Below are 12,784 nucleotides of genomic sequence, written 5' to 3'. Positions count from 1 at the left end.
GAGGACATCTTTTTCTTAATTTATTGGGAGTTTAGCTATTTACAGTTACATTTCTGGTTTGGTGGTTTTTGGGGTTTTTTTAAGCGCATATGGTCTCCATGTACAATTGACAGACTTCCTCCTCCTGTCCCAATTCACTTCACACACATCCATGACAGATACAACATTTTGTAGTTTTTTGTTTGCTGTAGCAGTTTTCTAGCCAATATTCTGTGGAGCAGCCGTGTTCCCTCAGCGTCTTGTGTCAGCCCCAGGAAATCCTGTGAAGGGCTTTGGCATTTCCTATGGGTGATGTTAAACCTTGCCCAATCTGCAAGTAATCTGTAGCAGGAACTGGTCCACTGCAGATGCCAAGAAAGGCCTGGGCTCTGGCACAGCAGTTGGTAGTGTGACCATGCAGCAGCAGGGCCCTACCACGTCCTGGGCTGGATTGGTAAAGTTGTAGGCACAGGGTTAAAGGAAGTGGGGGCTTTTTCACCCCTCCCTCTTTTCAGAACCTATGAGACCACATCCGATGTGGCCTGTCAGGTGTAAGAGGAAAAATTAACTATCAGAGATTTTTTCAGTCACTGCTTAAAAAACTTGGCACTTTAAATGCAGATCTTGTGCTGCTTAGGTTGTATGGGGTTTTTTTTAAGTTCAGAAATCTAAGTCTGAAATGCACGTTGGATCTGTCTGAAGAAGTTGGTTTTTGTTCCGTAGCTTTGCTTTCTTTGTCTTGGTTTTTCATCAGTTGGATTATGAGGACTCCTTTGCAGAGGGACTGTTGCATGTGTGTGGTTAATTGCCTCTCCTGAGGGCTGCTGGGGAAGGTGGTCATTGCTGTGGCTGATTGGCAATTGTCCTGCAAAGCTGCTTTCTTCTGTGCATTTCTGTGATGTTATGCTGGCTATTCCTGGTTGGTCTTCTCTGGCTCTGCCAACTGGTTCACAGTGACTCTATTGCCACATATCCCATTCTTCAGGGTGGAATAAAATTAAAATTCTTCAGGTGAAGCTGGAAGATTTACATCTTATTAATCTTTTCTCAAGTCTTTTTATTTAAAAAGTTTTATTGTTCTTGTGTTTCTTAGCATTACTAGTATGGTCTTGGAGTTTCAGATCAGTTCCCAACACCTGAAGGGATTAGCACATCCCAGGCTGCTCTTGGAAACCATGTCTTCAGTTCAGAAGAACTGTCTGTATTTCGATCCTTGCAAGAGATGCCTATATCTGAACTAGTTACTAGAGGTTCCCTTTATTTACTGTGATGAAAATAGTCTCTTCTAGGGTATCATTCAGCTGGTGAGAGAAACTGCATACCTCAGTGGGGATCATTCAGTGGCATTCATGGGTTCAAACATCTGTATTTGATCAGGTGTCATCCCAAAAGAACTAGTCCTGGGTGTTGTTTGCTGGCTTGGCTTTTGTGAGCCCTTAAATAGGTCACTGAATGAGTGATGAAGATATTCAAGTAAAGAGAATGTCTTTCAACTTAACCGTTCCATTTTCCATTGAGGAAATACTGAAGCATGTAGCAAGAATTCTCAGATAAGACCTTGACTGGCCTTCATCCCAGTCTTAGTGATCTCTTAAAAGTCAGTGCTGCTGAAGCATATGAATCTAAACTATGATGGCACACCAGAGACACCTATTGCAGGAGAGCATTTCTGATACATAAAGTAGCATGTTTTATTGTGAGATATAGATAGATAGATAGATCTATATATTCATGCCAAAAATTAACTGAAAACAACATTTCATGTATGGGAAGACTTAGAAAAAAAATACATGGTGTGTTGCAGTACTCAAACTGATTTAGTGGTTTCTTATTATTGGGGAGGGAAAGGAAGAAATGCTAGTAATCTGAAAGTTAAAACCATAGCTAAAGGGATCTTCTGTGCAATAAATGAGCATTTTCTAATTTCAGTTTACTTTAGCACCATGAAAAAGTACTTTCTCTCCTACCCCAGACAACTTTTTGAAGTCAGGACCTTAACTAAAAAAATACTTTCTCTTTTTACAGTATATTCACTCATCAGGCATAATTCACAGGGTAAGTGGATAAACATGAAAGATGTCTATATTTTGATAATGTGAGTGATGTTTGTGTATAAGCATGCTCATAAATATGCCTGAAATTCCATTTATCAGTTTTCTCTGTTGGTGCCTTTGATTTCTTCTTCAATGGGAACAAAAGGTGGCATGGCTGTGTCAGTGTAAGCTGGGTACTCAAGTTGCACTGAATACAGCTTAGATTTGGGGTTCCTGAATTACTTTGTGAAGTTGAGTTTTAAGTCCCCACAAGGGCAAATAGTGTCTAAATTGAGATGAATAAAAGTTTTTTCTGTATTTTTTTTTTAATGAAGATTAAACTTAAAAACAGTGTTTAGGTTTTCTTTAAACATTATATTAGTGTTCAAAATTTTGGAGGAACCATAGAAACTGAAAATATTGTTTAAAATTATAGAACCTCAATTTTTTTCTGAGCAAAATTAAGCATTTGATTCTTTTTGAGTCCTGTCTCTGTATAAAGTCCACTTAAAATCACTTCTGGACTGTGAAGAAGGAGTTCTGAATGATCCCCTTGTGGTACCAAGCAGCATATCTTCCCCCAAAACTGCATTAGAACAGAAATCATCCATTTCTAATAAAATATCGGGAGCACTATAGAAACTGCACATTGTATAGTATCTTTAAGCTGGACACGGAAACTATGCAAACTGACAAAATAAGGTATTTATGTTTTTATTTTAGCAACTGCTGGGATCATGGGCTAAACTTACCATTGCTTAGTCTTTTTTTAAGGTCCCTCTGGACCCTTGAGCTTCTTGGTTTCATTATGGTTTTTTGCACCACATTGTTTCTCTCCAAGGCCCCTCTGTTTTTAGAACATCTCTGTATAAACACAGGTGGATCCCTGTTTAAGTTCTGAGAGAAGATACTTCTAAAGATCTTGTGCTTAAGTGTATCAAACAAAGATTTGAAAAAGCTGAAGGAAAATGTATTTTTGACTCTGTGTGTATGTCACTGATGTTGCAATATCATCTTAGTCCTTGCCAGTACTCTTCCCTTTGCTAAACTTTACAACTGTGGAACATCATTAGATGTCCGTAAGGTGGCTTAAGAGACTTAAGGGAATACTTTTTTCATGTTGCAGTTCTATTGACTTTCTTAGGAAATTGATTTTTCCAGAGAAAAGAGCATAGGATTTTATGTAATATCTTGTTTGATTCCTTCAGTACTCCTTCTAAGTCTATCAGGGTAAGGAACCTTTATAATGCATATTTTGATACGCAGCATGTACAGTCCAGAACTGTATATGTGAATTGTTAATCTTGTGGGGTTATTATTAAATGCAACAGGTTTATGTCCAAACCCCACTCATAGAAAAATGAGTGAATTCCTTCACTGGCAAGTATTTTCCTGACTTCTAGCAGAAAAACAAACAAACAAAACAATTTGGTTTTTCTTGGGGAGAAAAGGTATTGGAAAAAAGCCAAACATATGCAAGTTTGTGTCCTTGTTTGTGTTATTTGTTATGACATCATTTTACCTGTTGCTGTTGAAAATAGTTACATAAAAACTATAAAACCAGAAAGAAGGCAAAGAAGGAGTACTTTATTGTCTTTCTGTAAAATAGAAAGAAAAATAACATTCATTTCAAATTTGGTTGCAGGATCTAAAGCCTGGAAACTTGGCAGTAAATGAAGACTGTGAATTGAAGGTAAGGTATGTTTATTTGAAAAAACAGATGTGTTAGAAGACAGAAGACAACAGGTGCAGCAGCTGTAGACATGCTGGCTGGTTTCAGCATTGGGCCAGGCTTTTTGTTCTTGATCACAATTGGCCAGTACATCCTCATAACACAACAGGGAATTTGAATGGGGGCTTTTGTGTCCTGATGTGTAAGGACACATTAGATCTTATGGCAAGGGTTTCCTCCCTAAAAGAGACATAAGAGTTTATGGGAGTGATTTGGAGAATTTCAGCTTTGAATAAATAGAAAAAGTCTAATTCTACAAGCTGGGAGATACAGAAATCAGGTTGTGAAGGACACCCTTAACTGAATAAAATAAAAGGTGATGTAAAGCACTACAAAAGTAGTTTTTAGCATACAGCATGCAAACTACATACTTGCATGTAGCCATTGTAATACAACTTTTTGGTCTTTGGAGACTGACCTGAATGTTCCAGGATCCTGTGATTTTAGAGTTTTCCTATCTAACACAAAAAGCCATTGACTTTTCCTGGCTTGTAGGTAGGCCAAATGGTGAGTGGATCCCAGGGTGATGGGAAAAGAAGAAAATCTAAAAAAAGCAGTTGTATATGGTTGTCTTCCCTCACACCCCAAGCTGCACAATTATATTTTGAGATGCAGGCCAGGTCTAAGACATTCTTTCATAATACAGTCTCCTGATGTGTATCTGCTCATTTAACACATGTTTGTCTGCACACTCCCCAAGTCAGTTTATGCAGGCACAGGATCAAGTTGCCAGGGATAGTCCAACCATTTTCCCCCATGTCTGTGCACTCGGCAGCTTTCCTTGCATCAACTCCAGTGATGATGAGGCTGTAGGCAAGTTGGAACAATTCCTTGAATGGCTAATTAATTAGTAGGCTATTAGTTCTATTTTTCACAATGAGGTCTCTGGTTCCTTCATCTGATGCTCTCAACTCCTACACAGGTATCAGAAAAGTGACAGTGAAGGGTGCATGAGGGGAAATCACTGCCCTTTCTGTAGTCTCAAAGTTACAAGTTATTTTTGTTGCAGTTACTGAAGCAAGTTAGGAAAATTAAGTTTGGTGAGTCAAAGGGGAGCTATCCTTGAGGAGCTATGGGGAATTGGCTCATTCTTTCATAACTCACAAATAATAAAAAGGATTTTCAAACTTGCTCTGAAAATTACTGTGGAAGTTCCAGCTGAAAAGTTGAAGATTAGAGAGTGAGAATAAAAGTTTTATATGAAGATAGTTGTTGAAATGGTACCAGGTTAATATTAAGTACAAATAGGATACACTTGTTCCTGAGCTTAATGAACACGTAAATGAAAATAAATCATGAAGTTAAAACATAATACACAAAAATTCTTGCTGTCATTTTCTACTTTTACAAATATACAGAACCAAGTTGTATTTTAGCTGTTTCCAACACTACATGTTTCAAGCCTTGATCGATAAAATGCCTAAAAAACTGCCGACAGAATAGATCATACCACATCTGGCTTTGACCTGTTCTGTAAATTTTTTTTCTTTTTCTTCCACTCTCCCTGCTATCTTACTGGGAAAATATAATGTGTGCTGAATATGTAGAATATGTAGAATAAATTGGAAAGCCATATATAAAAGTGTATTTTGCTACTACAAATATTTTGAGTCTAGTAAATATACCTCTCAGTACCCAAAGAATCAGCCACAATCAAGTGCATTTAATTGGTGCAAATAAAAATGTCTCCCTTTGCATTCTATTTCTGTTTTTAAATTGATTGGTAATCAGTAGTTAGGAGGAAAACACGGAAATGATATTTCAAGTACGGCAATAAAGATAAGTCATAACATTTTGTAGTCTTGATTTGTGACTGAAAATATAATTTTCTTCTTTGTAAGTGCCAGGGAATGATGAAACTATCCTGAAATATTTTAGAATGTTTAATTGCAGAGAGCAAACATGACTCTTGATATAGGATGCCCAGGTGTCCCTAGTCAAAACTCCTGCCTGTCAATAAACATGTGCAGCCTGATTCACATGGCAGCCTGTGACCGGTCATGCAAATCTTCATATTTAGCTGTCTGTGTGTGACCATGATTTACTTCAATAGAACTTTACTTACCCAAGCCTCCTACTTCTTACTAGAAGCATGAACTTTCCAATAAGTACAAACAGGTTGTTGTTCCAGTAGTGGAATTTTCTTGCTGTTGGCTGCATCTTTTGATGGTCCATAGAGGTGGGCCTTCTTAAGGCAAATTTTGTAGAAGTTGACAAAAGACCCTAACATTTGTTTTTAATCTTGCTGCTGTACACATTGCTGTATCTAGAGAGAAATATCTGAGAACCTTAGAAATAAGCTGAATTGTGCATAGCACTTTAAACAAAATTGCACTGATCTTGCATTTTTTACAAAAGGTTGTTCTGTAGTTGATGCTGGAGGTTGGAGAAGACTTGGTGGGACTAAGTGATGGTAATTCCCTACTCTTGTTGCAGATTTTCAGTGTGACCTAGAGGACATCTTCCTTTGTATGAGTTACTCATAAAGTAGAAATAACAATACCTTCTTACTTCAGAATTTTGTTGGAACACAGTCTTGAATAATTGTGCCACCTGGGATGTAAGAGCAATGGACACTGTCTAAAATGGGTGCTGTTCTTTTAGCTGTAACTTGATACAATGGTGACTCTGTGGTCAGGGAATTTTTTACATTGAATTTTTTACATTGAATGTCCAGTATCTTTTTAATTAATAAGTGAATAATTTATTATTTTCTTTAATGGTCTTACAACTTTTGATGGTGCTATAGCAGTATGTAACTTAAAAAAAAATTATTCAAACCTCTGTGCTACCTCTGTCTTGATTTTTTAAATGAGAACAAGGCACTTCAATGAGAAAAATATACAAAAATAAACTAATCACTGCAGATTGCTCCAATTTTTTTTCCTTACAGTTGTAAAGAACTGTATGAACTAGATAACGAGCTGTCTGATCTGAATGTTCTTTGTGCTTCCACTGCAGATCCTGGATTTTGGATTGGCAAGGCATACAGACAGTGAGATGACTGGCTATGTGGTTACAAGATGGTACAGAGCCCCAGAGGTCATACTTAACTGGATGCATTATACTCAGACAGGTCAGTGTCTCTTTAGAAGTATCTTAACAGAGATAAAGCATTCACTGAATCAGGTGATACATAAACAAGACTTTGTTTCTGAAATTAAAGAGAAATTGGAGGTGGAAATGACAATATTATTATGCATAATTTCCTTGTAGATAAATTGCAGGTTATCATGAGTTTAGGGGTTTTTTATGTATGTTTTCTGAGAGTAACAGAAAGTGCCAAGGTGATTAGAAAAAGATTATTTAAATTAGACAGACGTGATGGTCTGGTCTCTGTTCTTGTGTTCCTCTAAATGTGTGGTGATTTTAACTCAGAGGAAAATGGCAAATGGAGGGAATTCAAATAACACTAAGATAGCTATGGAAGTTTCTGAAAGCATTGAAAATTTACTTCCCATGTGCTTCTGCCTGTTACTGAGAAACTCATTCTGCGTATTATGAGATTATCTCCAGTTTGCTTATTAGGAAGTCTGGTGGTTTTACTTGTGCTATTCATCATACTTGGCAAGGCAGACATTTATTTTGTAACAGGCTATAAAGGTAATTTTTATACTTCTTTTAAATATGTTTTAAATTAAATTTTATGCACATTTAAATGAACAAGTTAATGTGCCTCTTCATCTTTTTTTTCAGTTGACATCTGGTCTGTAGGTTGTATAATGGCTGAGATGATAACAGGGAGACCTCTGTTCAAGGGAAATGATCGTATCCTTCAGTGAATTTATGATACTGATGTAAAAATTATGAGAGGTTCTTATGTGATACAGTAAGTGTTCAAAAACTGATGAGTATAAATTGATATTAATAGTAAAATTCCTTGCACCTTTCTCATGAAATCATTCTTTCATATCTGTACCACTCTTGCACACCTGCCAGTTAAAATTTGTATTACTGATTTTTTTCAGTAAGTGATCTTTGAGTCACCTCTCAAATCGTCAAGTAAAAGGCTCTGTGGTAATAGAAAACCTATGTTTATTTTTTTTTTGTGCATGCAATACATATATTGATTATTCAGATACTCTAATACTTTTGGACTGATTTTTATCTAAAAATACAGAATGGGCCTGATAATATTAGAAAATTTTGCAGATGATTCAACTATGTGTTCCCAAATTATAGGATATTTTCTTTGCCTTTTCTAAGAAAAAAATGGTGAACTTTCATCTTTTATAAATCTTCGGTTCAGTCATTGAATTAAGATTTTTACATTATTCTCCAACAGCGAAGAAATGCATTATTTTTGCAGGATGCTTAGTTTTCTAATGGTGAAAGAATTTGTTCCTTATTTCTGGTATTCAGATCTGGACCAACTCACAGAAATAATGAAAATAACAGGTACACCAACTCAAGATTTTGTTCAAAAATTGCACAGTCAAGATGTGAGTATTCTGCTTTGTCAGTTGGTTTTCCATGTCTTAATTTTACTTTAAGCCATACTCAGTTCTTTGACAGTCTGAGATAATACGTATTGACTACTGATAGGGTCCCTGATGGTCCTTCTCTGCCTTGAAATGCTTTGTGCACCCACAATAGCTACTGGAGATGGGGGGTGAAATGACAGAAAGTTATCAGAACATTATTTATATATTTCAAGATTCCAGTGTTTACCATATGAACAGCTGAGCTGATACATTGCAACTTTCATTGTAAAGGTACTGAAAGCATGAAGATATTCAGAAAACCCAGTTGTTTGCAAATGTCTCTTTCCTTACGTTCTTACGTTAGTGTCCTTCTAGTATCCTGAAGCCCTTACTATAAAGGACCTAAATTTATTCATTAGACTAACTGTACAATTTAAATATTAAGGAATTACTGTATAAGGTTCACTTCTAGAGATTGCTGTAAACTCACTATGACATTCTTTCAAATAATTTATTCATATTTATTTGAATAAATATATTAAAAATGGAGCACTAATAATTAAAGCTTTCCATTGTAATTTCTAAATCATGGTTTTAAAGCTTGATTAAAAAAAAATTCCATTCAGGAAGAAGGTGAATAGCATCAGAAAAAATGCATTTGTACAGTTTGCTGTCAAAATATTGTTGAGTTACCTATTAAGCATATAGTTAATGATGTCACATTACAAAGGTAGCAAAGATCTAATTTAATATCCGTGTTTCTTTTAAGGCAAAAAACTATATCAAAAGCCTTCCAAAAGTCCAGAAGAAAGATTTTGCATCCATCTTGAAGTATGCAAATCCTTTGGGTAAGACGGTTTGTGTGGATGTTCACAGCTTGTTCTTGTGTTTGCATTGGAGGCAGCTGCAGTATCAGTCCTGTGACAGGTGATGTGATGGTTCTTGTGCTATTCTGTCTCTTGCTTTCCATAATTCATACTTGTGTTTGTAGCAGCTGAACTTTGCCAATTTTAAACCCTGCCAGGAATCAATTGTTTCTTAGAAGCATCAAAAAAAAAAAGTATTTTGTAATTTGGGTTTCAGTCTAGACACCTGCTCATTGGTTTTACTTGAGCAGTTTTCTCAAGAGCCCTGACAGATTAAGTATATGTAATAAAATTTTCTCTGTACTGTATTTGAACTATAATTCTGAAAGCTCAATCTGATCTGCAGTTGAAATACAAGAAAATGGAAAGCTGACATTTTAGTAATGGAATTAATGCATCCTGAGAAACATCTGTGCATTCCTGAGAAGCACTGGCTTGGATTTGATAGATACAAACAGCCAGAAGAGCATTCCAAGTGTGCATAACTGTGACATGACCTGAGGCAGCCAGAGCTCTGAAATGACTCTCCCTAAGCATTATCAATTCCCCAATGACGTAAACACTCCCAAAGCCAGTTTTATTAGAATATTAATTAGGATAATTGAATTTTCTCAATTTAAGAAGTTAAAATTTTAGGTTCAGATACAGTAGAAATAAATCAGATTAATAAACAACTTACTGCATGGTTAGCTCAGTGACATTCTCAGCTACAGCAAGCTACACATTTCCATTTAGTTTTTAGGATGTCTCTCCTTACCATTTCTGTGCCATCTGGCTGCTTCTGGTCTGGGATAGAAGTTTAAAGAGAATATACGTGGCAAGCAGGAGTTGAAGCATCCTATCCCATGCTTCTACCTCTACTTCCTTTCAGCTGCTCCAAACCCAAGAGCATCCTTTCAGGACAGAAAAGCAGAAAATAAATCATTCATCATACCTGTTTACACTAGTCCATTTTGACAGTCTAGCAATGGATCTGATCCAAAACCCACAGGAGGGAAACAGATGAAATTTTAATGGATTGTTTTGGCTGAGGTTAAAACCACGTAGCAGATAAAGTCAGCTCAGATTCTGAGCATGGACGACTAACTTGTCTTCATGAACTTCAAAGTGTACTTGGTTTGGATTCGGTGACCCAGAGCGCAGTTCTCGGTCGCTGTTCACCTGTTCATTCAGCTGCCGTCAGGGGGGGATGTACCTTAGAAGCACAATGAGTGGCAGTGATTGACAACACCTGGGAAAGCCCCAAGCACAGCAGTCCTGTAGCCAGAAGCTGGGAAGCCATCAGCTGAGATGTTTTCTGTATTGCATACAGAAGCAACAGAACACCTCTGCATTGCATCAGGCTTTGTACACATCCCAGCTTGCTCACAACACTGTCATGCAAAGGGGCTCACAGTGGCTATCACTGGACACCCAATGATTCTGCTTTATAACTCCATGTATTTATTTGAAATACCTCCAGGGCAATATTACTGTGTACAAGTGAAATCAGGTGTGTGATCTGAATACACTGTTGGTTTTCTGTGCAATAGCTCTAAACCTTTTGGAGAAGATGCTGGTGCTGGATGCAGAGAAGCGAGTCACGGCAGCTGAGGCTTTGATGCATCCTTACTTTGAACCAATTCATGATCCTGAGGAAGAAATTGAAGCTGAGAAATATGATGACACATTTGATAATATGGATCTTCCACTAGATGAGTGGAAGCGTGAGTTTAATTTTGTGATGTTTTCAAAAATAACCAGTTTGAAAGGCCAAGCAGAAATAAAAATGTTCTCCTTTACAAATTAACGTCTCTGCTTTTTATCAAACAGAGTAAATAGCCCGCTTTAAGAAAAAGAAATGCTACTGATAAGCCAGTGCTCCTCTTATCAAGTCCTTGTGTAAGGATCTCCAAAGGTTTCTGCTTCCTAACAGAGGCTGTCCTCCATTTCCTTAATGTTTCTGTCCTCCCATCTTCTGCAACATAGAAAAGCAACCATTTCTCTAACTTGCCTTCCAGTGGATAGGGCAGGGGAACAGATTGACTGTTGCCTCTACAGGACTGCAGTGGTTGCTGGCCTTAGATTCTCAGAGAGAGAAAAAACATATCTGTGTCAGCAGAGATTTAAGTCTAATTGTATTTTCATCTAAGGTCAGAGGTTTGTATTTTGGCTTTTAAGAGAGGACCTGACTTTTAAATCCAATGTGCTCAGTAGCTCTTGCTGAGAATATTGCCCACTATAAGCAAAAGTCAGTGCTCACATCCCTTTGAAAGCACCTATACCATTTCAGTATTGGGCTACTTTTTCAAATCTGAATGGCGAAAAAATGGTCCTTGATTCCCTTACTTTTTGTACACTTCCTCTCTTTTTGCCTGAAGAGGTCTCTCTCTTTCTGAGCTAGATCAGAGCCCAACCACGCTGAAGTTGTACCTTGCTCATGCATGTTTGTGCAGCTCCTTTTCTCATTAGACCGTAACAATGCTACGTCTGTTCTGTTGTTTCGCAGGCATTACATATAAAGAGATACTGAACTTCAAGCCACCACAGACATCAGATTCAAAGGAGACAGCAGTGTAATTGTATGGCTCAGTATTTTCAGAACTCTGAGGAAGGCAGAAAAGTTGTAAATGTTTGTGACATTTCAGGTGTATAAAACTTTTTATAAATAAACTCTATGTAATCTGTTTTATCTGCACTGTAAGAAAGAGCAATGTCCTTTACTGTGCATGTGGAAGTTGGTGCCTTTGGGAGTAGCATTTCAAAAATATCCAGAAACTTACTTCTGCTTAAAACTTCTTCCTTCTGCGCAAAAAGACTGCAATAACCTGGTGCTATCACCAGAAGAGCAGGACTAATTCTTCAACTCAGAGATCAGAAGAATACAAATTACCACCCCAAGCAAGCTACACAGTATGTCAGAGATCTGCTGGGACTGCTCTCCCAAGGCCACTGACCCATCTTGAATGCAAGGAGTATTCATGTGACTTCCTCTGGAATATTTCACTTTGCTGAGATGCCTGGGAAGGCCAATCATCTTCTGTTACCTCAGGTACTGCAGTGGGTAGCAGAGACACAGGCCAAATGAATGCCTGCCTCCCCTGTCCTCTGTGAGTGAGAACCTCAGAAGTGTTGATGTCCTAGATTTTTTTCAAAGTAACCAGCATAGCAGGGCAAGATTTCATAAACTCACTAGGTGAACAGTCACTGGATATATAATCACTGTATAATATTTTTCTCTAAATACAGTGCGTTTTCTTTGTATAGTAGACTAGGGATCAAGGATTTCCAGGGAGAAATTCTTCAGATTTTCTAAAATTTTGTAAGCTCTCTAACATCTTAGTATTGAAATTATCTCAGACAATGTACTGGTTATAGAATCAGCAGTGCTGATTTTAAAACTAAAACTGCATGTGGGTCACTGTCTAGAAAATGAAATGAGGACCAAAATGATACACTGCAGCTCTTCATCGGGAATACCTGCAGCAAGCTGTTCTTTCCACAGTGTACAAAGCTATTACCAGGTAAAGAATAATAATTGTTCCTATTTTTTACCCTTTTGAACTCATCTTACGTGGAAAAACCTCCAGACCTTCTATTGAGAGGTACCTTAGCAAAAGGAGTCAGCATCCTGATGGGATAGATTAGATGCTTCATGAGTTCCTCTTACTGTCCTGTTACTGTGTTTTCCTAGGTGCTTTGTTTGTAAGGGTCCCTGAGGTGGGAAAAAGAATTGGCAACAATTGGGAAAAAGAAAGTCTTTGTGAAGAA

General features: G+C 37.4%; 1 protein-coding gene across 6 annotated transcripts in view; it reads left to right on the top strand.

Moving 5' to 3' along the window:
* Nucleotides 1-12,784, top strand: part of MAPK12 (mitogen-activated protein kinase 12) — a 31,874-nt gene extending 19,090 nt beyond the window's left edge. Inside the window, exons 5-12 of one of the 6 annotated variants that reach the window (XR_011146672.1) lie at nucleotides 2,005-2,034; nucleotides 3,658-3,705; nucleotides 6,706-6,820; nucleotides 7,441-7,512; nucleotides 8,107-8,186; nucleotides 8,938-9,016; nucleotides 10,567-10,915; nucleotides 11,523-11,600. Coding sequence is in view for 5 of the 6 variants with exons in the window: in XM_068996006.1 (XP_068852107.1) it covers nucleotides 2,005-2,034; nucleotides 3,658-3,705; nucleotides 6,706-6,820; nucleotides 7,441-7,512; nucleotides 8,107-8,186; nucleotides 8,938-9,016; nucleotides 10,567-10,823 (681 nt within the window). In the remaining variant the exon portion in view is untranslated. Of the gene's footprint in view, nucleotides 1-2,004; nucleotides 2,035-3,657; nucleotides 3,706-6,705; nucleotides 6,821-7,440; nucleotides 7,513-8,106; nucleotides 8,187-8,937; nucleotides 9,017-10,566 lie in introns of all 6 variants that reach the window. The other 5 variants (XM_068996020.1, XM_068996036.1, XM_068996045.1 and 2 more) reach the window with 5 other exon arrangements.

This window comes from Aphelocoma coerulescens, chromosome 1A (assembly GCF_041296385.1).
Source record: "Aphelocoma coerulescens isolate FSJ_1873_10779 chromosome 1A, UR_Acoe_1.0, whole genome shotgun sequence".
NCBI lineage: Eukaryota > Metazoa > Chordata > Aves > Passeriformes > Corvidae > Aphelocoma > Aphelocoma coerulescens.
The sequence above is the reverse complement of the archived record's forward strand: the minus strand, read 5'-3'. Positions and strand labels throughout refer to the sequence as shown.